This window comes from Martes martes (genome assembly GCF_963455335.1).
Source record: "Martes martes genome assembly, chromosome: 1".
Taxonomy (NCBI): Eukaryota; Metazoa; Chordata; class Mammalia; order Carnivora; family Mustelidae; genus Martes; species Martes martes.
In genome coordinates, this window is record NC_137888.1 from 115,323,757 (window position 1) to 115,350,813 (window position 27,057).

The 27,057-nt window shown below is 46.3% G+C and overlaps 1 protein-coding gene across 2 annotated transcripts in view; it reads left to right on the forward strand.

Annotated features, from left to right (window-relative positions):
* Window positions 1-1,015: 1,015 nt before the first annotated feature.
* The window catches only part of BDH1 (3-hydroxybutyrate dehydrogenase 1), a 42,181-nt gene continuing 16,139 nt past the window's right edge, over window positions 1,016-27,057 (forward strand). Inside the window, exons 1-4 of one of the 2 annotated variants that reach the window (XM_080815834.1) lie at window positions 1,016-1,237; window positions 14,739-14,864; window positions 21,947-22,019; window positions 22,694-22,804. In XM_080815834.1, coding sequence (XP_080671960.1) covers window positions 14,782-14,864; window positions 21,947-22,019; window positions 22,694-22,804 — 267 coding nt within the window. In that variant the 5' untranslated portion in view covers window positions 1,016-1,237; window positions 14,739-14,781. Of the gene's footprint in view, window positions 1,238-6,217; window positions 6,481-14,738; window positions 14,865-21,946; window positions 22,020-22,693; window positions 22,805-27,057 lie in introns of those variants that run through there. The other variant, XM_080815835.1, reaches the window with a different exon arrangement.

Genomic DNA, 27,057 nt, shown 5'->3' on the forward strand with positions numbered 1-27,057 from the left:
GCCACTCTGTGTCAACTTGGCCCCCATGCATAGCTCCTTAAACCATACTTACTATCCAAATGAAGGCAATTAACAAGGTAACAAATCCACCTAACTTGACATGACTATCCTCTATACAATTGAAAATGTACTAACCTCTTCCCTAGAAAAGGATGCAAAGTCCTTGGGGGATGTTTACTCCTCTCCTTCATTTCCCCTAACTGAAATACTATGTTGTAAAATTAACAATACTATGATATAAAGTCAAAACATCTTCTGTTACATAAAGGGATAATAGAGGAAAGAAAACAAGGACATTGTACACAGACACACACCACAAAGTAAGGAAGAAATCTTAATGACAATTACAGTCCTTGTTTTCTATAACTGGTCATGTGGTTGAAGCTGATATTTATAACTACCTTTTCCTCCTGCCCATTCCATATTCCCTTTGTCCTTGTCTGGTTGTGCTTCTTTACCTGGTAGCAGGCCCCGAACTTTCATTCACAGAGGATCAAGGTCATTAGTAGTCCTGCCTGAATTTGATTGTTGTAATTTTCCACTGACTTTAATGACAGGGTATGGGAATACTAAGAGACACCCTTAAGGGATCTCCTATACTCTAGACATACTCTTTCTTACCTCCATTGATGATGTTCAAGGAGTATGTTTTGGTCCCACCTTCTGACAACTAACTCTGTCTAAATCTGGCCATCTTGAAATCTTTCTCAGGTCCTGATTCTGGGTCATGCTCAGGGCATTCTCCGGATATTTCTGTTCAGGCCATTTCCTTGTTCATTTATGTCTACATATACCTGGCAGGGGGAGCTTAAGGTGAAGTCTGCTGGAGCTGCCCTTTGGCATAATTTTTTCTTAATTTGTTCCTAATCAGTGGCATTTACTCTTGACTCTCTGCTTGTCAGAGGGCCAAACTCACAGACATTTTAAGCTTAAAACAAACATTTACAAGGCTGAACTTTGCCTATTTAATGACAACACACAAACATCCAAAACTCTAAATATTGTATTTATCATTAGTTCATTTTATTTCAAACGAGTGTGAGAATTTCCCTTCCCTGCTAAAGGCTAGCATTGAAATAATACACATACATTTTGGAAGAGATTTCCAGGGGTGTGTATTATACCTTTTTAACTGAGCATTAAGAGGATTCCAGGTGTATCTGCCTTGTAACTTACCTGGAGAGCACCCCGTGAGCTGATAGTGCTGAGGGACGTTCTTACCCCACCACCAGCTAAGGTGAGTGAATACTGAATGTGAGAAATATCAACAGAAGGAAAATCTTCAAATCTTGGGAAGAGCCTGGTTGAGGGGAGGGAGTTGGGGAGGAGCAGATGTGCCTCGGGAAAGAAGTTCTGGCAACCCAAAATAGGCAGCAGCCGGAATTACTAGGCTCTGTCCTTGGTGCAAGAAGCAGTAAATGGCTTAAAAAATACATATTCGTTTGAAAAAAAATTGCAAAGATATGAATCAAAATAAGCATGTGTTTTGTTATCCTGATTTTCAAGAGTTTATTGTAACAAATATTCTTTGAAAAAACAGAATTTCAAGGTCAGAAAATTAAATCAGATTTAAGGTTTGAGAGTCTTATCCCATATTTTTCTCTTTCAAAGTGTATATGGTCAATTAGAACCTATAATTACTTTTCCTAGCTGAGGACATCAGATCTTGGCATCTGTACTGTATTTGTTGAAAGAAATTTCCATGTAATAAGGCATTTGGGCTTCTGTTAGATCATTCACAGAAACAATACCCAACAGGTTATAAAAAATTCTCTATTCCAAAGACCCTTGTAAACTGGAATTTTCAGCCCTTTTAAAAGCAAGATCCTTAGGACAGTTGGTGGTAGGCTTAAAGAAAGTCTCTGAAGGGCACCTGGGTGGCTCAGTCTGTTGAGCATTCAACTTGATTTCAGTTCAGGTCATGATCTCAGGGTCGTCAGATTGAGCCCCACATCAGTTTCCAAGCAAAGCATGGAGCCTGCTTGAGATTCTCTCTCTCTCTATCCTGCTTCCCTGCCCCCAGCTTTTGGACATTTTCTCTCTCTAAAAAAAGAAAGAGAGTGTTTGGAATATGATGGACTTATGTGGCATCTGTCTCTGTCACATGATAGTTGTGTTGCTTCAACTTCCTTAGATGCAAAATGGGGATAATCTTAGGTCACTTTTAAGATCGTTAGAGATTAAATGAAATAATGCAGACAAAACTCTTGACATAGTGTCTGGTACATAGCAATTAACTGCTAAGTGGTGGTGTTGAAAACAGGGACCCAGCATTTGGTTATCACTGCATTCTGAGAACAAAGCACAATGCCTGTGATACATAATAAGGCGCAGATGTAAACTGAAAGAAGGAAGGAAGGAGATTTATGGGTTGCTCTAGCTTGGGGTGAATGGTAAGAGGTGGGGACACTGTTTTTTACCTTCTTGTTGCGGAAAATCTGAGGTGGAAAATCTGAGGTGACCGAGGAAACTCAAACACCACACGGGAGAGCAGGGAAAGCTTAGCTTTATTAACACCAGCGGGCTCAGCAGGATTCCTTCCCCAAAACTGAGCACCAGACAGGGTTAGGAGTGAGTTTTTATGGTTACAGGCAATGGGGGATGGTAACGGAGTGTTTCTCTAGGCCTGAAAGCTATCCCAGTCTCTCAAGGCCAAATGGCCCTTTCACCTGGAAGTATAATCTATGTGGAGGTGTCTCAGGAGAGTGCTGAATCACCCCGGGGGACTGTTTCTTTTTCTTTTCTTATTCAAACAGGACCGGGCTTCTGGTCTTTTTCTTCTATCTCAGCAGGAGCATTGACTTGTTATCTTATCTTAGTCAAACCGGATGGCTCTTTGGTCTTTTCTTGGCTTTAGCAGGAGCAAAGGGGAGCCAGGGATGGAAAGGGGCTGGAGCCGGGAGTCTCTATCCACCTCATTCTCATACTCTCCCTCTTCAAAGATCCCAATTACTGCAAAGATACTTTGCTTACATTTCCAAACTACTGGGGCACCTGGCGGGCTCACTTGGTAGAGCATGTGACTTTTGATCTCAGGGTTCTGAGTTCAAGCCCCATGTTGGGCACAGAGCCCACTTAAAAAGAAAAAAAAATTTGAAACTACTACTCATACCAAATTGTGGTTAAAAAAAAAAAAAAAAACCAAAACCAAATTTTAGTTAAATATAATGGAGTCAAAAGACAGAAAGGGGGTGAGGATGCGGGTGCCTGACACGGCCCCTCTTTCTCCAGAAAGGTCCAAGCTCTTGTTTTATTTGCTCATTCACTGCAGGGAAAAGACTGGGCCTCCAGTTCTCATTCATGAGCAGAATTCAGTATTATGGTCACATCGGGATCTAGGGCTCTTTTCAGCACATTAAATTCTGAGCACCACCAATTTTAGGAAAACCCACTGAGCTTTTTCTTCATTTCACTGCCAATTATAGAAAAAAAAAAGCTTCTTGATACTTCTAAAATTCTGCAGAATTAATGGCATGATATCTAGTCTCCTCCCCCAACCCCGCCCCATTTTTTTTTTTTTTTTAAAGAGAATTCAATTGTATCAAAACAAAGAGAAGCCCTGTAGGGTTTGGATTAGTAAATGGTGTTATTCTTCTCTCTTCCCCAGCAAAGCTCAGTGCTGAGGGCTGCACAGGTGGGCTCCTGGAGGGCTTCAAGGTGGCTGGCCAAGGGCAGGATTTAACCTGTACCATTTGACATTCAACACTTAACACTGAGGGCAGAGAAGACCAAGGACATTCAGAGATGGGGCAGGGCTAGGTCTAGAAGAGGAGGGCTGGGGCCCCAGAAGATGAGGGAATGGTTAGCTTGACTGGGATTCAGGAAGCGTGTGAGTGAGGAGGCAATTAGGAACGGATATGGGTGGGAGCCAACACTGTGGCCCTCTGGGCAGTGGGATTTCTTCAGGGGGCTTCGTTCCAACTGGGTTTTAAAGGATGCTTCCTTTTCTACAAAGCCCGTCCTAAAGCCCTACTGGAAGTCCCACTACACTTACATGTCCCTCTTTTAGAAGACTTACAAGACTTCTAATGATTCATTAACTTATGTACATGTCTCATCTCCTTCCTTGAAGGCAGAGGGGAGGGGCGGCTTCCCTTCCAGACTAGCTGCATAATTTGCAACAGCACCACTGGTGTTGAAATGAAACATGCTAGGTGCCACAAACCCTGGCCTGAGACCCCGTATCTCAGTAGAGGAACTGCTTTTACAAGGGGGTGAGAGGAAGAGGAGGGCAGAAAGGAGACAGAGTCTTGGCAGATGCTGCGCTGGGAGTGAACTGGGTCTCACATTGTCTCTGCTTCCATGTTCAAATCCAGAGCTTTTGAGAGTTTTTCAGTTTCAAAGTCAGCAGCCAGAATCTTGGAAACAGGGGAGAAATTTGAGGGGTGCTGAGAATGACTTTGTCAGACTCTCATTTAGACCCAGGCCTTCAGCTTGTCCTATCCCTTGGGAGTCACCAATAGTCCTGCCTTTCTCTGAGAGCTTATTGGGGATTCCCTAGAGGGCAGGGCAACTGGGAGATAAAATGAGCAAAAGCTCAGGCTGAAAAATTCCTCATTAGCAGACTTCGGAAAGGTCTGGCGAGAATGACCCTGAAAGGTGGGCAGAGATGCCTCTTTTGGGTTAATGACTGGGTTGGTCGGGGGTTCCCAAGAAAAACACTCTGAGCAAGAAGCCTCTTTTGGGTTAATGACTGGCTTAGTCGGGTTCCCCAGAAAAACGCTCTGAGCAAGCATTTCCATACAGTTAGTTTATTTTGGGAACAAATCCCAAGGGACAGGAGTGGAAGGGTACGAAGATCAGGCAAGCAAGGAAGAACAGAAAAAAGCAATCCAAGTGTGCAGTATTGAACTGATAAAGTTGGGCACCACCGTGGGCAACCGGGGCTCTGCCCTCTTAGGAGCTACACAGAATGCACCTCAGAACTGCCCACCGGAAGAATGTCAGAGGGGAATATTTCTCCACCAGTTTCCTTCTGCCTCAAAGCGTGTCCCTAGCAGTGTTAGTTCTTTTGCATTTGCAGTTTTGCGCATGCGTCAGAATGGGCAGGGCTTTCCCACAGCGGGTCCTTGGCTGCTTTGACAACGAAAACCAGAGCTGCGAAGGTGTAGACCAGCGAAGGTGCAGCTGAGGCAAGGTGCTCTCAGGTAACACCTGTATTCAGTCATTTGCCATAGCAAAGCTGGAATAAAAAGATAGGCTGGGAAGCTGTGAGGTCAGCCACGGGTGCAGTCTGATATAACTTCAGGTCCAATGTCCTTTCCCTGTTTTCTATTACTAGAACTACATCTCCGTTTAATTCTCAGTCCAAAGTCAGGACCTCTGATTTTTCTAGGTGGAAACGGTAATTCTTCCTTTCATTAAATGCTTTTCTAGCCATGCATAACCCTCAAAGTGTAACCAGCAACCCAGTGTAACGATTTATGTTATGGCTGTGGCATGGCGTACAGAGCCAGTATTCTGAAACACAACACTGAAGAAAAGTACGCTGGCTTCAGTTTGTCTGTAAAATGGGTACAGAGAATCAAGTGCATCCTGCCTTTGTGATCCTCCCATTCTTCAAGACACTATATTGTATCAGGAGCTGGGAATATAGAAGAAACAGTAACTCTCAAGAAGCCCGTGGAACGGAACTGACAAGTGTCTTCTAAAGTCCCACCAGGCCAGCACTTCCGTCCCTTTTTCATCTGCCTGGCCCCTTTCCAATCAGCGCTTCTGTAATTTGACGTTAACATAGCCCCTGTCACTAATTTTTCGATAGTCTCCTTCTCTCCTCAGGCAGCTTTTCATCCTAGAAACTTAGCGCGGTCATCCGGCTCTGTGGCCAGTTCCCCTGACGTTCTATTGTTTAAACATCTGGGACCTGTGCTTAAATTACCTTTAAAGATTCATAGGAGCAATTCTTTAAATGCATTCCAACCGATCAAAAGACAAATATAAAAACCACCCAACGAACTCCGATGAGTTCGAAAGTCAGCAAACACGCACAGAAGCTGGAAGACGACTTACTCCTCACCAGGTTCCCTCAGTTCCTGGTGCGGCACCTGCTCCTCCCAGCTCGAGAGCCCCAGACTCTCCAGAACGCGGCTGGCGGTGGAGCTCAGCGCCTGGCAAGGGGTTTATCTTGGGCTGGGAGCCAGATTGGGGGGTACCCTCTGCGGGAGGATGGCTGGGCGGGACGCCGGAGGAGGAAGGAGAGAGCGCAGGAGCGCTCCCCGCCCCGGCGACGCCGGCGGTCCGCCCCGCCCTGCGCCGCCAGACAGCGTGCACCCACTGTGTCTAGGCTCGGCCGCCTCCGGGAGCCGAAGGAGGAAGCCGCAGTAGGGGGAGCGTGTAGAGGGGCTTCGAGAAGGAAACGGCAGCAGCGCCCCCACCGGGCCGTCCAAGCCAGGAGCGCGGCTACCCGCGAAGCGTTGGGCTCAGGGGAACGCGCCGGCTGGGCCCTCCGCGGCCGGAGCTCCTCCACCCATTTGGTCTGGGGTAAGAGGAGGGGTCCGCATCTCTGCAGCTCCGGCGGGATACGCCGACGCCCCCTGCTCAGTTTGGTTTGGCCTCGCGCGGCCCCACGGCCGAGTCGCCAGGATACGGGTGGGGATGTGGCACGGATTCCTGTAGGTCTGGCCCTGCAGCTGCGGCCGGGGTAAGGGTGGGAAGATGGACGGATCCTGCCCAGAACCGTCTCAGTCCCAGGCGGCCCTCACCCACCGCCTTCCCGGGCCTTCAGTCCTCGCTCTGGGAGGCCGCCTGGCGTTTATTATTAGGCAAAATGTGCTCGGCGGGAGGAGTCCCAGGTTGAACGCGCAGCCCCGAGGCGCCCAGGGGAAACCCTCTGGCCTCATCCATCCCCGCCTCCGCGTTTTACAGAAGACCACCCCGGCACCCCCCGTAGGGAAGGAAGCGGCCCAAGGTCATTTCATAGTCGGAAGCCGAGCCTGTACAGAAGCTGGTCGTTCCAGCCCCAGTCTGGGACCTCCCCCTTCTTCACCGCGTCTCCCTCCTCCTGCCCCACGTTGCGTCCTCCGCGAAGCCCTGTCCTGAGGACTTGGGGAGTGCTCCTCCCTCCTCAACCCCCCTCCCCCCGCCCCGCCGCGCCCAGGGAAGAAAGGTAGAGAGCTGTTAGGCTGCCGGTCCAACCGCCTTGAGCACGAGCTGAGCCTGCGGCTGCTGTTGGACCGAACAGACAGCCGGACGGGGACGGAGAGTGGGGGTGGGGAGCACCGTGGAGGCGCCGCGGAGGCAGCCCGGGGTTGGGGTGCCGAGGTGGTGGTAGGCCGGGGCACGCCCAGTCGCGGTCGCCGAGCGCCCGGCTTTGTCTGGGCGGTTCCGTCTCAGCCAATGGGAGCGCGGCTCGAGCCGAGCCCCTTGGCTCCCGCCTCCGGCCGGCGGGAAGGAACTGCGGCCCAGCGATTGGCTGCGCCGCCCCCCGCGAAGTGTGGAGCTGCGTGGCGCGGCCGCCTCGCGGGCCGCCCGGCCTCTGCTTGAGTCCCCGAGCGTGCGAGAGAAGGTGTCCTCCTGGCTGTTGATCCGCGCCGCTTCGGGGCGGGTTTGGCTCTGTTCGCGTCGTTGAGCCCTGCGTGTGTCGTTGAGCCCTGCGCGTTTTTTTCCGGACCGGCGGCCAAAATCGGCCTCGAGTCAGCTGATGCAGTCACCGGCTAGCCCGGGTTCGGGGGGAGGGTAGTCGCAGAGGCACGTGTTTCATTACGGAGAGCTGCCCGCAGGCCTCCAGCCGCCGGGATCCTTCAGGACGCAGCATGGGTTTAAATACACTGCTGGCGGGCGTGGAAGCTGACCTTTGGAATTGCTGCAGATTTCATACTCTCTCCATACATGTATGCATAGAGTCTGTTTCCTCTCAGACACCAGAGTAGATACTTTGGAGAAGGCGGAAGTCAGTGTTATAGCAGGTGGACCCTATCTGTGGGGAGCACACAGTCCAGGTGGGAGTTGGTGGATAAGGGGCTATGAGTGCTTATAAGCAGAAATACCTCTAATACTTCTTGCTTAGGTAAGTGCTGTTCTAAGTGCTATTACAGAGGCACAGAAGGAAAGGATGGAATGGAACTGTAGGCGAGAGACTGATTTTTTTCAAGTCAGGGCATCAGGAAAGGCTTCTAGGAGGAGTGTTCTTTGAATCAGGGCTTGGTCCTTGGAACAAGTCAAATGTGGTATGGAATGAGCAAAACATGGAAACTGGAGAGTACAGGGCTTCTTGAGCGATGGTATAGCAAATGGTAATGAATAGATGAGACAAGTATAGTGATTTGGAGGCCCAGGTGAGGCCCGGCTTGTATACCCTGATTTGAAATGTGGTAACAACTTATGAATAGAATGGCTCTTTAGTTTGTCAGTTGTGCTGATATAATAATAATGATAATTATCATTATTTGACATCTGCACCATATATCTTGGAAATACATTTGATTTTTCGTTCTTGCACATTCTCCATTTAATTTTTCCGTTAAATCATACAGGGCTCTACATTCAAAAGGTAGCTAGACTTTGACCACTTCTAGTTACTTTCATGGTTTCCACCAGGGCCCGCAGCCCTTCTGTTTATCTCCAGAGAGTACCTTTCCACATTTCACTGGACTTGTGCAGTGCACCTTTATGGCTATAAATTATGGCCCTGGAGTACTGCCTCAGCATGTAAATGGTCTCCTTGCTTTTGCCTTTGTTCATTCTCACTTTATTCTTAACCCAGTGAGGCTTATTGTATTAAAAAGTAAGTCTGATCATAGTATACCTCTGCCTAAAACCCCCTTATGTAATTCATATATTATGTGCCTACTATGTAGAGGGCAGTGTTAGGTGTTGGGGGTATGACAGTGACCAAAGCAGACAGAAATCCCCTGCTCTCAGAGTTTACGTTCTAATGGGACTGAAAGATAACAAATAAGATAAATAAGTACAGTGTGTATAATGTTAAAGTGTAGTAAGTCAAGGGGGGGGGGGATAGAAGCAGGGGAGGGGGAATAGAAAATATCATGGTGGGGGTGGGATTGATGGGGTAGCCTGAGAATGTCTTACTGGGGAAACATTTGAGTAAAAGACTGAAGTGTGAGAAGGAGCCCTGTGGATAATGAGGGGGAAGAATGTTCCAAGTAGAGGGAAAAGTAAGGGCAAAGTTTCCGAAGCAGGAGCTTACTTGTCATGTTCTAAGTATAGCAGGAAGGCCATTGTAACCAAGGCACAGAATGTTGGGGGCGGGGATGACAACCCAGATGGTGGAGGGTCTTGGGGGCAATGTACAGTGATTTTGGCTTTTACTGCCAGCAAGAGTTTGGTGCCGGAGTGACACGATCTGAGTTGCATTTCACAGAATCCTGCAGGCCCATGTTGAGCAGTATCTGAAAGGGGACAAGGGTAGAAACAGGGAGCCAAGTTGGGTGGCGATTGCAGTAATCTGGGCAAGAAGTGAAGACGGCTTAGACAAAGATGATAGCAGATGATAGATAGACACATTGCGACACATCTATCAAAGATGATAGATAGACACATTGCGAAGGTGGAGTCAGGATTTGCCAACAGCTTGGCTGCAGAGTGCAAAATAGAGAAGGATTAAGAATGAAGAAGACGTAGAGAAACAGGTATTCAGTGCCATAGCACAAGCTCGATTTTGGACAGGTTATTTTTTTTTTAAGATTTTTAATTTATTTATTTGACAGAGATCACAAGTAGGCAGAGAGGCAGGCAGAGAGGGGGGGGAAGCAGGCTCTCTGCTGAGCAGAGAGCCCGATGCAGGGCTCGATCCCAGGACCCTGAGATCATGACCTGGGCCGAAGGCAGAGGCTTTAATTCACCACCAGGCGCCCCTGGACAGGTTATTATAAGTTATAATAGATAACCTATTAAACATTCCAGTGGAGCTGTTGGATGGGCAGGTGGCTATGTGAGTCTGGAGTTTGGAGGAGAAGGCTGGTTAGAGATAAACATGTAGGAGTTGGCAGCATATAAATCCTATTTAAAGCTCTGAGCACTCATGATGGGTGTGGGAAGAGCCCACCATTGGAGCCCTGAGAGTCCCATCGTTTAGGGGTCTGACTTGAATTTGATAGGCGACCCCTATTATCCTAGGGATGGAGTGCCTGCTTAAGCTGGCACTTATGGCCATTTTGACAGCTCTAATACTTTCTCTCGGGGCAGGACAGGTGAGAAGTGGAGAGGGAGAGACACGATTTCCTGTTATCACTGCCAAGATCTATTGGCATTCTCAAGATGGGGCAAGCTTAAGAATTAGTAATAATGTTCTCTCTCCTTCTGTGCATTTTCGCTGGTATTGTTTTGGCCACAAGGAAGAGAGACTTTAAGCTTATTTAAATCCCATGGAGAATAAAGACCTCGAGTGCCTTACAGAGCTGGAGGACAGGAGGGCAAATGGGTCTCAGAAGCAGCTCTTTCAGGAGGAGGCTCTGCTGTTGTGTTTCTCTTGTTTCTCCCTGTCCATCTCTCCTCCTTGCTGCATGTGTGCCTGACTCTTCTCTCTACAGGTTGGGTTTCTCCATCCTCTCTGGCTTCAGGGGCAGTGTAGCATGGCTGCGACCTGCGACCTGCGACCTGCGACCAGAGGGGAGGTCTCACTGGCCAACTGTAGCTGAGGAGGCCAAATCCTATGGGTGAGAGACAGGTCTGAGAGGGCAGGGATCGGGTGAGCAGGACAGACACCCGAAAGATCACCATTTCAGAGAGTGTTGGTGCTGTGTTATCTGAGGAGAGCTGACATCACCTGAGTTTAATCAGGTGACTGGACTGTCTCTCAGACTAAGGGAAGTGCCTGCGTTAGGTTTGTCTTCACTGAACTGGGCTGTATAGGTAAATCCTTGGGTTTTACTGAAGGTCTCTGTCACAGACAGCTGTATGAGTCACCTCTGCATCTGTGATAAAATGGTAGTGAGACCATTGTCCGCTTTATCATTTAATGTTCTTCTATAATGCTTTTAGACTTTGGTTCCAGAATAGTCCTCTCTCTAAGGAATAATGGTCATCTTTTTTGAATTAGGGCTTTAAGCCTTGGCAGCTTTTCCCTTTTGGATGGCCTTAAGGAAGCCCTGTTAACTATGCAGTTAGCATGTGTAGCTGAGCTGACCTGGAACTTTCAGGCAAGCCTGTGCTAAGTAACAAGAAGGGAAATGGCCAAAGGAAAATATATCTCTCTCTGAGTAGGGATTTCAAACTCAAATACCCATAGAATCCAGGAAGTTAACAAAGGTGATTGTGGGGAGGTTTAAGACAGATAGTAGGTGTAAACTTTGTGTTGTGTTAAAGCATAACTTAGCTGCCTAGTTACATTGCCTTTTAAAACACTAGGCTGGCCAAACAGAAACAGCCAGGTAGAACACACTGGAGGCAGGCTGCCGGTCGTCAGACATTCAAATCTCACACAGAAGCTCACTGGTCTTAAGCTCCTTAGTGTGGGGTTCCTACATAGGAACATTTCTTGCCTAAACCCATCCTGCCCTCCTCAGTAGGATAGGGGCTACTTTTCCCACGTGGTAGTGCCAAGACCCATCCAGACTTCATGTCTGAAGACACATACATTCTCTTTCCTGCCTAAGGCCTGTGTGCTCTTGACCTCACTTTTTCCAAGGATTTCAGGGTGGGGAATGTCTGTCCCTTGCAAGAGAGACCTTGATCCTAACCCACAGGAATGCAACCAGCTATGTCCTCCATGAGTTGGTCCTGTCATGCCACAGGGGAGCCCAGCACTGGGGCGAGGATGCGCACACTATTTTTTTGGAGAGAAGGTACATTCCACAGGTTATGCATGGGTGCCACATTGAAAATGGAGAGAGGGTGCCCTGGAGAGTAGACCCAGGTGCTCTTAGTATCAGAAAAGTTTCTCCCTTAGAATGCTTGGTGGGTCAGCCAGTTAAGTGGAGAGTCTGCTTCTCCCTCTCCCTCTGCCCTTCCCTCTGCTTGTGCGCGCTCTCTCTCTCTCTCAAATAAAAAAATAAAATCTTTAAAAAGAAAAGAGAGGAAAAGAGAATTTCCTCCCAGATTCCAGATTGGCATGTGAGCATCTTGATTTCATGATAGTATCTTATAAGTTTGGTCCCTGGCAGTCAAGTCCTCTGTGCCAAGTTCCCCTGGGGCAGCTGACTGGGTTCAAGGCCCAGGAGACTGTCCCCTACCTACCACCCCCAAAGGTGTTCTGCCTTCTTGCCACATGCACCTCTCCCAGCCACCTCTGTTTCCAAACCAAAAGGCAAGTGAGGGCTTTTCAAGTTTGAGAACTTCATATTTACAGAGAAGAAAGCCCAGCACCAGGCATTAAGATGGCGTACATCCCCGAAGCCTGCATGGGAGTCCCATGGCCTGTAGCACTGTGTTTGCCGTGGGGAAAGCAACATGTTTTAGAAACTTGAAAAGGAAGAGGAGATCTAAAATCCTACTGTTATGTGTGTTAGAGAAAATGTCACCAACAGCGCATTATTCAAAGGGCCGAGTTTTCATGTATTTTAAGCTATTTTTACTCGAGCATTTTCCCATAGTGCTGACTTGAGGGAAAATAAAATTGAAAGCAGCCCTCTGTGTGGACATAATACTGAATTCGTCTCTGCTGTAGGCACTGAGCAGAAGGGATGAAGAGCTTTAATTATAGACTGCTGGATTTGGAGTGCCCCAGTGGCTGTGAGCTCAGACTCCAGTCCTGAGGGGAGAGGCTGAGGTGCCTGAGCTAGGCCCGCTCAGCCACAGGGGCGGGGGAGGGGCACACCGCGGAGCCTCTGTGCCCCGTGGCCTTGTGCCTTCTCTGAAGGGCCGGTTTGGGCTCCGTGTTGCTGTTGCCTGCCGAGTGCTCGCTGTGGTAACTCCAGTTTTGGCCACAGGCCGCCTTTCTACACACAGCTCATCCCCACTCTCACTGAACACCTCCTTTGTGTCAGTCTTCTTCCGGGCATGAGGGATGTGGACAAGGCTCCTGTCCCCTCTGAGCTTAGGATCCAGAAGGGGAGGATAAAGTAAAGAAACATGGTGGTTTGGGATTGAAGAATGATCTTACAGAGAGCAGGCTCTGTGGGCTGCCTGGGGGATCTGGGACAGCCTCTCTGAAGTCCGAAGAGTCAGAAGGACTCAGCTACCTAGAGTGAGGGAGGAGCAAAGGCTGGGGCCCTGAGGTAGGAAAGACCTTGACACACATACCGGAAGCTTTCAGAAGGTCAGTGTGGCCCAGGGTAGCATGGTCCCGGAGGAGGTTGGGAAGGGAGGCAGAGGCCTGTGCCCAGCAGGCATGGAGAAGAGGTTTTTAGGCAAAGAAGTCACATAAGTTGACTGATTTTATTTATATATATATATATATATATATATATATAATATAAATATATGATATTATAATATATTTATATATATTATATATATATATATATAGGATTTGATTTATCTGAGAGGCAGAGAGCATGAGTAGGGGAAGGGAGAAGCAGACTCCCCGCGGAGCAGGGATCCTGTTGGGAGGCTCAATCGGAGGACCCTGGGATCATGACCTGAGCTGACGTTTAACCGACCAAGCCACCCAGGCCCCCACTTGATGGGTCTGTAAAGATCTTTCTGAGTACAGTGCTGAGAATACTGTGGTGAGGAGGGACAGGAGTGGAAGCAAGAGCCTGCCGCGTAGTCCAGGAAGGATCACACAGGCCAAGCGATCTCTATTTGTTTCCCTTTCTTGAGGACTGAACAGATCAGACACCTCCACTTGCCGCCCACAGTGAACCGTGCGGTGGTTGGCTAGATAAAGAATTGATTCTCTACCAAGTGGCCCTGGTGGCTGGTCATCAGTCGGGTTCGGGTGGCAGCACGAGGGCCCAAGGGCCCGGAGGAGCTGCCTCCCAGGCACAGCCCCGTTCCCAATAACAATGGTGTAACAAACCACAGGCAGATGTGCAAACAAGAGGCTAGGATGGTCCACCAGGAAAAGACCAGCAGCTCCTCTGGCTGTGGTTGCCTTGCTCAGCTCCCTCCTGGCCTCCTCTCCCCACCACCCCCACTACCCCCCCACCCCCACCCTCCGGCCAGGAGGGCCACTAAGGCACACAGCAGTCAACAGTTAATTGTGCACAGCTAGTCCTGGTGCTGAGTAGCCTTAAGGTAACTTAAGATGACACCCTGTGGTACATAGCCTTGTTGCAATAAGGTTGATGTGACTTCAGAAGAGGGTGGTGGAGGGGTGTGAGACTCAGTGTGTGTGTGTTTTAATTAAGGTTGATGGAAGTGTGTCTCACCTTCTAGCTCCAGTCTCCAGGCTCCAGAGCTACTGCTGAGTTGAGGGTCAGAGCCAGACCCTGTGTGTGGCGGACTGGGGGAGAGAGGGGCTGGGTGGAGCCCAGTGATTTGTGCGGGGCTGGAAGAGCTGCACTTGGAGGCCTGTGGCCAAACAGCGTGCAGGCTGATGCCTGGGGTCACCACAGACTGATGATCTGCTGGTTATGGGGAACACAGACGAGAATGGGGCTCTGTGAGGCTCCATGACCCATGGGATGAGTCCTCAAGTGTCGCCTGTGGTTGCTACTTCACTTGCTTGTCAGATCACCTGTCCGGTCCCACCTTCTCACGTTACAGGTGGGTGACAGCCCGCCCACGGTTGCCCAAGGAGGTGGTAGCACAGCCAGAACTAGAACGCAGTTCCTGACTCTTTCCATCAAAGGAAGCAGCAGCTTCATGAGGGATGTGCGGGAGGACCCTGCCTCAGCCAGAAGGGTATGCCCATGGAGGCAACAAGGCACTGTACATGGGTGCATTTTGTGTTTCAGAACCCACAGAAGGAGATCCACCGTTCTACCTCTTGTGGCCACCATGCTGTCCACCCGCCTCTTCAGACCCTTGTCACAGCTGCCGGGGAGAACCCTGAGTTGCTACGACAGAGAAAATGGAACAAGGTAAGAAGTGAAAGGCTGGAGGTGCCCTTGAGGGTCACAGTTTGTGAGCAAAACAGAGTTTGTCACACATGGATGCTACAGAAGGCGAGAAGGCCTGACTCTCAAAAGATGTCTGTCAGTTCCTGCTGTCACCAGCAGAAGAAACAAAGATGTCCTCAGAAGACAAAGACCTTCACAGGACACAGAAGATCTTTCATCCCTGCTTTATATTTTTCAGCTTTTTCTTTTGAAATAATTGCCCTTATGTGAAAGTTGCAGAAGGAGTACAGAGAGTTCCTGTATCTCCTTCATCTCACTTCCCCGTATGTTGACTTCTCGCAAACCGTAGTGTGACCATCTAAACCAGGAAGTGACCGCTGCGGTAATACCAGTGAACTAATCTGCTGATGCAGCTTTTACCAGGTGGCCTACTAATGGACCTTTACTGGTCCCGGGTACAAATCAGGCTCACAGTGCCTTTAGTTGTCATGTGTCCTCATACTCTTCCTACTGGGGATGGTTCTTCAGTCTTGATTGTTCATGACCTTGCCACTTTGGAAGAATGTCAGTTTGGGTTTGTGTGGTCTTTCATTGTGTGTACGCCCTCTGTGTGAGAAATATTGCCTCATATGTGTGTGTTTGGAAGGATCCCCCTTAAGTGAGGTGATGCCCCACTTGGAATGTTGCATCAGGAGGCATAGATTTTTTTTTTTTTTAAAGATTTTATTTATTTGACAGAGAGAGAGTGAGAGTACACGCAACGGGAGTGGCAGGTAGAGGGAGAGGGAGAAGCAGACTCCCCGATGAGCAAGGAGCCTGACGCAGGACTGGATCCCAGGATCATGACCTGAGCCAAAGGTGGATGCTTAACCGACTGAGCCACCCAGGCGCCCCAGAAGGCATAGAATGTTGATGTGTCTCAATCCTTTGATCACTTGGATAATTGCTCTGTTTAAATCTTACACATGAAACCAGTCAATTAAAATGTCCCAAGGCTTCCCGGAATGGTTTGAGTGATTTAGAGAAAGCATTAAGTACAAATTAAATAAGTAGCTCTTCTTTGAGAACTTCTGGAATTGCCTTTTCCAAGGGATTCAGAGTGCTCTGTTACCCCATTTTCTTCTTTTGCAGCCAGAGCAAGGAAAAAAACAATATGCTTTCCATTCTTTTATATTTGAGAGGAGTGAAATTAAGGGTCAGGTTAAATGTAAAGTCTCAGCAGCTAGAAAATCAGTGGATATTTTCTCTGCCAATAAATAAGTCTGTCTGGAAGAACATGCATTTAGGCTTTTAGGACCATTTGCTTAAAAGCATTTCCATGGGCTATAGAGGCTTGGTTGGAAACGGGCTTCAACTAGCAGAGGGCATCATAGAAGAGGAGTATGAAATGGCCTTTCCCACAAAGGCCTCATCCCCTGGAAGGGGGAATGGAGCCCACCTCTCTTGAAGGACTCTGACCTCACGGCCTGCCCTACTTACTGGCTCTGCACAGCCCTCAGATTTTGAGTTTCTGGCTTCAGTGGAAGGCTCTGGTGCTGGCCCCAGAGAGGTGAGTTACTGATCATTTCCCACCTCCGGGATCCTGGTTACACAAACCAGCTGGGTCAGTGCTCAGTTCTGCCTGCTTGGGCCTGACACGCAATACTCCAGGAGAGCCTGATCTGGGCAGAGTGGAGAAGGGCTCCTTTATCCCTTCCAGCCTTGGCTCCTGTAGATTCCGTTGGCAGCCACATCCCTTGTGATTCATAGTTGACTGGACTGTATTGTTTTTGCATATGCTGCCGCGTGAGGCCATATTTCTCCCAGGCTGCACTCTGTCACTGACATTTGTCCCTCCTAGACCCCATCATCTTGGTATAGTCTGCCTGTCCAATTACTTAATCATGACTCCTTGCTGCAGAAAGCTGGGTTATTGTGGCTGATTCATGATGGAAGAGACACAGGTTGGTAAGATGGAGAAGAAGCCAGAATTGATGCCCTGGCCAGCATGGGGTGGCATCAGTTGTGGCCTGGCAAGTTCCTGGATGCTCTGGGGACCAGGAAGTTCTTCCACAGACCATTGGGGGAACTGCCGGGTTGTACCTTCTCTGCCCCATCTGATTGCACTTGTAGGTTAGGACAGCAGTTGGTGAGGTCTTCTCTGAATGTGACTGCTGCCTCTTTGGGGTTCCACCCTGCAGAAAACTGACTGTCCTGAGCTGAACTTGTACCACCTGCAAGACAAGCATGGCGGCTGGAGTAAGGGGTGGGTTGACCCGCAGCTTGCTGCCACCTCTTCCTGCTGAATCAGAGTGTCAATGGGAGGGACCTGGGAGTCTGCATTTTAACATGTTTCCCTGTCAACTGAAGTTAGAGAATGGAGGTAGCGAGGCCTTCCCAGGCCCAGGGACCCTCCAGACTGAGAAGCAATCCCAAGCTGGGGATCCTGCCATGTCTGCAATGGCCATGGGGCAAAGGCTGGGAGGCTGTTACTTTTTATAGTATCAAGTAGCACAAAGGGAACTTGCAGGGAAAGAACACATAAAATCTGGTCCAGGAGAGACAGTTCTTTTTGCAGATTAACCCCTGGGGTCTTGGGAAAAACAGTGATTCTCTTTGAATAAAGTCATTTAACTACCTTTGGGTGTACTAACCATACCATTCCGCTCACACTTAAGACCACCATGCTCCAGGACTTAAAATCCAAAGAGACTCTGCTGTGGCAATTCAAAAGGACAGGAGTTTACTTTGGCTGACTTTCCTAGTGGACCCTCGTTTCTGTCTAGTGAACCCATTGTTCTTTAAGAATGTTGGATAACACATTAAAAAAAAAGGTTTTTTTGGGGGGCAGAGAGAGTGGGAGAAGCAGACTCCCCTGCTGAGCAGGGAGCCTGACACGGGGCTCGGTCTCAGGACACTGAGATCAAGACCTGAGCTGAAGGCAGCTGCTTAACTGACTGAGCCACCCAGGCACCCTGGGATAACACATTTTTATGAATATTTTAAAAACTTTGTGTTTTGAATATGTAATATATTCACATAGTACAAAATAGTAAAAGCAAATTTATCTCCTACCTCCTCTCCCCTGTTCACCAGCTGCTCAGGTGACCCTGCCACCTCCATTTACTGTTTCTGGTTTAGTATTCACTTAAAAATTAACCGTACTTTGGAGCACTTGGTTAAGCGTCTGCCTTGGGCTCAGGTCATGATCTCAGGTCCTGGAACTGAGCCCCATGTCAGGCTTCCTGCTCAGCTAGGTGTCTGTTTCTCCCTCTCCCTCTGCCCCTTCCCCCTCTCTTGCTCTCTCTCTCTCCTTTCAAATAAATAAAATTTTAAAAAATAGCTTAAAAAAACCCAACAGTACTTCTCCTTCTGGAAAGATGGAGTAGATGTATTTTTCTCAGCTCCTCCCATTGGATACAACTAAAGCCCCCAGTTTATATAAAAAAGCATAACAAGACTGTAGAAGATGGGGAGAAGAAGATGGAACAGCTAGGGACCTCAGGGCCCAAGAAACAACACAGTGATGAGCTCTTTAGGTTTTCTTTGCCTTTCATCTACCCCACACCTGGAGCTGAAGTGGCTCACAGTCCAGAAATGACAGTGAGCTCAGGACAAAAGCCCCAGTAGGAGCCTGCTCTCTCCAGCCCAAAGACCGGCCTAGCAAGACAGAAAACTGGAGAAAGTAATTGCTGTACTCCAGCCAAACACCACAGGAAGTGCTGTGGCCCCACCCCTCCCTGCACCTGCAAAAGCTGTACTGAGCCTCAACTTCCAGTTCACCCCGGCTGTAGTGGGGTACCCCAGTCCCTTCAGTAGAGGTGGTATCCGAGAACACCAAGGAGGGGCCAGGCCTTTTGTTCCCACCCAGCAGTAATCAGGCACCCTGCCTGCTTGGTGGGAGTCCGGGAGAGTTAGGACTTAACCAGTTTCCCAACAGTAATGAGACCGCACGCTCCCATGCATGTTGGGAGCAGTAGTGAGACCCTCCAGCCCCTACCAGCCAGGCAGTAGGAGTGGAGACCTCATAGGGAACTCCATCCCTTACCCAGCACTAACACTTCCCAGTTTAGTTTATGAAAGTAGTTCTACCCTGATTCCCTAGCCAGACAAAGACTGCACAAAAAGAGACCCGCGCACCAATATTCCTCATGAATAGAGATGCGAAAATCTTAAAATATTAGCAAATAGAATTCAGCAATACATAAAAATAGAAACTGTGAAAAATGGGTTTGTTCCAGGAATTGAGGTAACACACAAAAACAATGTATTTTTATAGCCTGGCAATGAATTTGAGGATGTTAAAATTTAAAACAATACCATTTAAAATGCTCAAAAAAATGAGATACAGAGGTATAAATACAGTAAGTGTGCACAGGATTTGTATTGCAGAAGACTGTACCATGCTGATGAAAGAAATCAATGGTCTAAATAAATGGAGACCCATACTAAGTTCAGGGATTGAAGAACTTGAAAAAGTAAAAATATCAGTTTCACCCAAATTGATATATGAGTTTAGCACAATCTCTATCAAAATCACAGTCAGATTTTTGTGGATAAGGACAAGATTGTTTGAAAATTTATAGGACTAAACAAGGAAAATAAAATAGCAAAAACAGTTTTGAAAAAGAAAAATAAGATGGGAGCAGATAGCTCAACAAAATCTAAGAGAGAATCCAGAAGCAGACCCGCACAAATATCCCCAACTGATATTTGACAAAGGCGCAAAAGCAATTCAAGGCAGAAAAGTGTACATTTCCAAAAACAAAACAAAACAAAACAAAACAAAAACGTTCTGGAGCAGTTGGACATTTATAAGCAAAAAAAAAAAAAACAAAAAAAACCACTTTGACTTAAGTCTTACATTGTATACAAAACTCAAAATGGATCATGGACCTAAAATGTCAAACATAAAACTATCAAACTTTTAGAAAAAAATCAAGAGAAAATCTCGTGTTCTGGGATAAGCAAAGAATTCTAAAACTTGACACCAAAAGCGTGACCCATAAAAGGAAACATTGCTAAATCAGACTTCATCCAAATGAAACACGTTGCCTCTGCAAAAGACTCTGTGAAGAGGAAGAAAAGACAGCTTGCCCAGTAGGAGAAAATATTTGCATCCTGCATATGTAACAGAAGACTAGCCTCTAAAACCTGTAAAGAACTCTCAGAGCTCAATAGTGAAAGAACAATACAATACAATTAGAATGTGGACCAAAGAGGGGCACCTAGTTGGCTCAAACAGTAGAGCTTTCATCTCTTGATCTCAGGGTTTTAAGATCAAGCCCCACACTGGGTGTGAAGATTATTTGAAGATAAAATTTTTTCTTTTCTTTCTTTTTTTTTTTTAAGAAGAATATGGACAAAAGACACGAAAAGACATTTTACCAAAAAAGGATATAAAGATGGCAAATAAGCACAGGCAAAGATGTTCAATGTCGGGGCGCCTGGGTGGCTCAGTGGGTTAAGCCTCTGCCTTCGGCTCAGGTCATGATCTCAGGGTCCTGGGATAGAGCCCTGCATCGGGCTCTCTGCTCAGCGGGGAGCCTGCTTCCCCACTCCCACCCCCCGCCCCTGCTTACTTGGGATTTCTGTCTGTCAAATAAATAAATAAAATCTTAAAAAACAAAAAGAAAAAAATGTTCAATGTCATTAGCCATTTGAGAAATGCACGTTGAAACCACCATAATCAACATGGCTAAAATAAAAAAAAACTGTGACACCACCAAATGCTGGTGAAGATACAGAGAAAATGGATCACTCATCCCTTGGGACTGGGAATGTAGAATGTGCTATGCCGCTCTGGAAAGCAGTTTGACAGTTTCTTAAAAATTAATTATGCATCTGCCATATGACAGCAATGGTTCTCCTGGGTACTTACTTAAGAGAACAGACTCGTACAAGAACTTACACAGGAATGTTCATAGCAACTCTACTTGTAATAACCCTAAACCGGAAACAGCATGGATGCCCTTGAATAGTTGAATGGTTAGGGGTGCCTGACGGGCTCAGTTGGTAGAGTTTGCGACTCGATCTCAGAGTTGAGCACGAGCCCCACATTGGGCATGGAGCCTACCTAAAAACAAAAATGAGCCAACAAAGATAGTTGATAGTTAAAAAACTGTGGTATACCCATACCATTGAAAACAATTTAGCAATAAAAAAACAAATTATTGATATGTGCAACAATCTGGTTGAATCTCCAGAAAATTACGTTGAGTGAAAAGGCAATCCCAAAAAGTTATATACTGTGTGACTTCACTTATATAACATTGTTGAAAGGACAAAATGATAGAGATGGACAACAGATTAGTGGTTAAGGAGGACGTGGGGTGGACAGGAATGGATGTGTCTCTAAAAGAATACAGGAGGGATCCTTGTGGTGACAGAAATGTGCTGTATTTTCACTGCATCTGTTCCAATATCCTGATTGTGATATGGTGCTATAGGTTTGCAAAATGTTACCACTGGGGGAAATTGGGTAATAAGTTACAGGGCGTCTTTCTGTGTTATTTCTTAACTGCATTTGAATTTGTAATTATTTCAAAACAAAAGTTTAGTTGAAAAAAACTAACAGGGGGCGCCTGGGTGGCTCAGTGGGTTAAAGCCTCTGCCTTCGGCTAAGGTCATGATCTCAGGGTCCTGGGATCAAGCCCCGCACTGGGCTCCCTGGTCAGCGGGGGACCAGCTTCCCCCCTCCCTCTGCCCTTCCCCCTGCTCATGTTTTCTCTCTGTCTTTCTCCAATGAATAAAATCTTAAAAAAAAAAAAAAAAAAAAAGGAAAGAAAAAAAACTATCAGGAAGCAGCATAAAACCCAGAGGTGAAGACATTGAATTTGCAGAAGGCTCTGGCAACAAAGCTGTCTGTATTGCTGGAGGGTGATTCTTACACAGTGGCAAAAATGGCCACTGTACCTACTGGCTGACTTTGTCCCAGCCTAGCAAGCCTGGCGGACAGAGTTAGGACGATCTTCCCCAGTAGTACCAGCAGATTGTCCTCAGCAGCTTGGGGTAGGAAGCCATGGGGGCCACACTTGTGGCTGAGGGTCCTCTGAGTTGTTTGCCCTGGGAGCGAGGTGCAGGTAGGAGCATGGACTTTGCTCATGGCTCCTCTTCTCCCACAGGCGCTCGCTGCTGTTTTACTCCGCCTCTCTGGTCCCTAGCAGCCGTCGTGCTTATTCCGACGAGGTGAAGCCGGTGAGTGGCAGCCCCCCCTACGGTCGGTCATCACAGCCCTTCCCTAGGGGCCCCCAGCCCTGGGCCACCTCAGAGCGGGGCTTCAGTGCCCTTGGGATGCTTGGAACCACTTTCTCACTTTCTCAACCACCCCACCCCCGCCATCAGATGAAGTTAGGGGTTAAGAGTTCAGATTTGGGATTCTCTCAGTCCAGCTGTCAGTTCCAGCTCTACCACGGGCTGACTACTTTGGGCATTTAGAAAATATGTCTCCTCACTTGTAACCTGGTGTAATAATGCTACTTACTGTGTAGAGTTACTGTGGCATATTAAATAAGAAAAATGTTTGCAGACTGCCTTGCACAGAGTAAGAAATGATAAATACCGTGGTGATGGGGGGTGGTGATGCTGGGGGTTGTAGATGAGGAAACTGAGGTCCAGAAGGGGGCAGTGACTTCCCCAGGTAGCATTGTCAGTTGGTGGCAGAATTTGGGTTAGAACCTCGTCTCCTGATTTGGAGTGTCAAGCACTCTCTGCTCTATTATGGTGCTTCTCTAAGAGCTAGGGGCAGGTGGGCAGGGCTGGGACTGGCACACTCAGGAAGCACTAACTGTCACTGCCCAGAGGAGGCTTGCTTGGTCACTATGTTCTTGGGATCCTGGGTTCCTAATGTGGGGTCTGATCTTCTGAAACAGGTTGGCAGCAAAGCCGTCCTGGTCACAGGCTGTGACTCGGGATTTGGGTTCTCCTTGGCCAAGCATCTGCATTCAAAAGGCTTCCTTGTGTTTGCTGGCTGCTTGATGAAGGTAAGAGAAGGGTCATTTTTGTCACCATTGTCCTTCACATAGTTACTATTTTGTAGGGTTCTAAAAATTGTAATAAAATACACAAAACATAAAATTTACCTTAACCTTTTTTTTTTTTTTTTTTTTTTTTGAGAGAGAGTGGGATGGGGAGGGGCAGAGTGGGAGGGAGAGAGTGAGAATGTTAAGCAGGCTCCACACTTGGTATAGAACCCAATGGTGGGCTTGATCTTATGACCCTGAGATCATGACCTGAGCCAGAATCACGAGTTGGACACTTAACCGACTGAGCCACCCAGGCGCCCCTATGTCTTAACCATTTTTGGTGTACTGTTCAGTGGTATTAAATAGATTCACATTGTTGTACAACCATTACTCCCATCCATCCCCATAACGTTTTTCATCTTGTAAAACTGAGACTGTACCCAATAACAATAACTGTCCATTTTCCCTTCTGTCTACCTCCTGGCAACCACCACTACAATTTCTGTTTTTATGAATTTATCTGTTCTAAGTACCTAAGGTAAGTAGAATTTTATAGTATTTGTCTTTTTTGTGACTGGCTTATTTCACTTGGCATAATGTCCTTGAGGTTTATCCCTATTGTAGCATATTACAGAATAGTTTCCTTTTTAAGGCTGACTAATAGTCCATTACATGTATATATCACATTTTGTTTATCCATTCATCTGTCATTGGACACTCGGGTTGCTTCCAACTTTTAGCTATTGTGAATAAGGATGCTACAAACATGGGTGTACGAGTATCTCTTTAAGACCCTGCTTTTCAATTCTTCTTGATATACAGCCAGAACTAGAATTGCTAGATCTCATGGTAATTCTGTTGTTAACTGAGGAACTGCCATACTTTTTACACAGTGGCTGCACCATTTTACATTCTCACCAACAGTGTACAAGGGTTCCAGTTTTTCCACATCCTTACCAATACTTGTTTTGTTTTGTTTTGTTTTGTTTTGTTTGTAGCTATTTTAAGGCTGAGGTTAATATCTTGTTGTAGTTTTGATTTGCATTTCCCTAATGATTAGTGATGTTGAGCATCTTTTCATGTGCTTATTGGTCATTCTTATATCTTCTTTGGAGAAATGTCTATTCAATTTCTTTGCCCAGTTTTAAACTGGGTTGTTTGTTTGTTGTTATTGTTGTTGAGTTTTAGGACGTATATATTCTGGATATAAATTCCTCATCAGATATATGATTTTTATATATCATCTCCCATTCTGCGGTTTTTTTTATTCCATGGGTAGTGTGTCTTGATGTACAAAATTTAAAAATTTTTATGAAGTCTGATCTGCCAATTTCTTCTTTTGTTACCTGTGCCTTTGATGTCATATCCAAAAAATCATTGCCAAATCCAAAGTTGTGACGCTTTTGTCCTGTTTTTTCTAAGCACTTTATTTTTGGGGGGGTCTTATATTTAGGCCCTTGATCCATTTCAAATTAATTTTTGTATATGGTATTAGGTAAGGGTCCAGCTTCTTTCTTTTGCATGTGGACACCCAGTTTTCCCAGCACCATTTGTTGAAAATACTGTCCTTTCCCCCTCATTGAATAGTCTTGGCACTCCTGTCAAAAATCATTTGACCATCTCTGTCACTTCTTTTATTCCATTGTTCCATATGTCTGTCTTTATGCCAGTTTTAGTCTGTTTTGATTAGTGCAGCTTTGTGATAAGTTTTGAAATCAGTAAGTCTGTATCATCCAGGTTTGTTCTTCTTTTTCAAGATTGTTTTGGCTCTTTGCGGCCCCTTGAGATTTCCTGTGAATTTTAGGACATGTTTTTTGGCAAAAGACACCCTTAAGATTTTGACAGGTATGGGATTAAAATCTGTAGATTGCTTTCAGTAGTATGTACATTTTAAGAATATTAAGTCTTCTGATCCATGTATGGGGGATGTGTTTCCATTTATTTCTGCCTTCTTTTACTTCTTTCAGAAATGTTTCATAGATTACATTGTACAAATCTTTTACCTCCTTGGTTACGTTAATTCCTAAGTATTTTATCCTTTTTGATGCTACTATAGTGGGATTATTTTTGTAATTTCCTTTTCAGGTTGTGTGTTGTTTGTGTACAGAAATGCAGCTGCTTTTATGTGTTGACTTGATATCATGCTACTTCGCTGAATTCGTTTATGAGTTCCAATAAATTCTCTGGGGGAATATTTAGGGTTTTCTACATATAAAGTCATGTCATCTGAAAACACAATTTTCCTTCTTCCTTTCCAATTTGGATGCCTTTCATCTCTTCAACAGACTCCAGAGTTCCAAAATAGTGTACCTGTCTAGGTGGGGAAAGAGATTCCTGATGCTTCCTACTTCCCTGTCTTCCCAGAATCCCACTTCAAGCCGATTATTTAATACCAGGACTACCCAGGACTTGGGCCGGGGTTGGTAGTTGTTTTTTCATTGCCTTCTTAACAGTTGGTTCATCTGTCGCTTTAGACAGCCCATACCTTTTCTCTTCACTTCTGTCTCACTTATTCCTCATAGCTTTGTTCATTCATTCATTTACTCGTCCATTTGGCAAATGTTCCTGATGTGCCTGCTCCTTTGATAGGTGCTGTAGAAGACTATCCCCTTGTCCCTGCATTTAGGAAGCTCCATGTCCAGTGGTGAAGGACAGCCATGCACAGACTTACCTGGAAGAGTTAGAGTGAAGAGGGTTCTCAGAATTGTATGGAGTGTTTAACGAGAGTGTGTAGAAGGAAGGGGTTGATCCTGGCCTGGCAGAGGAGGGGACATCCATTCTGAACCATGGAGAATAAGTAATGCTGTCCCACGTAGCGACTGAGGATCCTTTGCAATTCATCAAGTGGAATTTAGGGTGTCTGAAGGGAAGCCCTGGGCCGTGAGGCTCCAAAAGGGAGAGGGGACGGTTCTTCCAATTTGGAGAATTGTGCAACCTCACCACAGTCCATCACTTGGAAATTTCCCTCTTGACTGTCTGCACTTGAAGCCCCACACCAACCTCTGGTCCTAGGTAGCACGGATTCCTGTCTCTTTAGATTGGCCTTTTCTGGACTATTCCTGCATGGAATCGTACAACACATAGGCTCTTGTGGCAGGGTTTTTTCACTCAGCATAATGTTTCTGAGATTCTTCATATTGTAGAAAGTATCAGTAGTTCCTTTCTTTTTATTACTGGATAGTATTCTATTGGACAGATATACTACATTTAAAAAATTAATTCACTAGTTGATGGATATTTGGATGAAATGTTTGGGTTTTTGGCCATTATGAATTATGCAGCTATGAATATTCACATACATGTCTCTGTGTAGATATGTTTTTACCTAATTCCTTTTAACAGAATTTAGAAACCAACGTCAGTGCTCTTTGTCCCTCTCCGTGGACAGAGGTAGACGATATATAGATAATCACACGGCATATACATGCACACATATTTATTTATATTTAACTCCTACGTGCATTTCCTATAAATACCGCATGCTCACACACACACACACACACACACACACACATGCTCACACACAAACATATAATTCATGAGGTTATATTGACCTGCTAGTCCTCTTCAACACAACAGCATTCTTCCTTCTTCCCTCATTTCATATTTGTTTCTTCCTTTTTCTGCCACTAGAACCTTGATTCCCAGCTACATCAATATATTTACTCATTTGGTCAGTCCTATAATACACACACAATTGCTTCAGAATTGCTACATTGATACCATCACAAACACAAAACTCCTAAGTTGTGTCAGCTTGGTTCCTCCAAGAAGCAGATACCAAAATAGGATAGAATGTGCAAGAGATTCATTCAGGAAGAGTCTGTGATGGCTAAAGGGGAATAGGGCAGGAAAAGGCACGAAAGTCCTGTAGATTTTCAGTTTTATTCTGGGGTGCCTGACTGGCTTATAGGGACTGTGTAATTTCACATTCCCACCAGTAATGTATGAGAGTATCTGTTTCCACACAATTTCCCCAATAGTGTACTTGAAGCTTTTGGTGTTTGCTGGCCTGATAGGTGAGAAATATATCCCAGTACAGTTTTAATTTGCATTTCTTCTGTTGTGAATGCATGCCCTGGTCTTTAAAGGCATGAATGACCCAGAAGCTGCCATATAGCAACCTGTGGTCTCCCTCTATTGGCCAGAACTTAGTCACGTGGTCTTAACTGACTGCGCTAGGGAAGCTGGGAAATGTAGTTCGTATTCTGAGAAATGTACCTTGCTTGAAGTCAGGGGTTCTACCCCTATAGAAGAAGGGAAGAATGGGG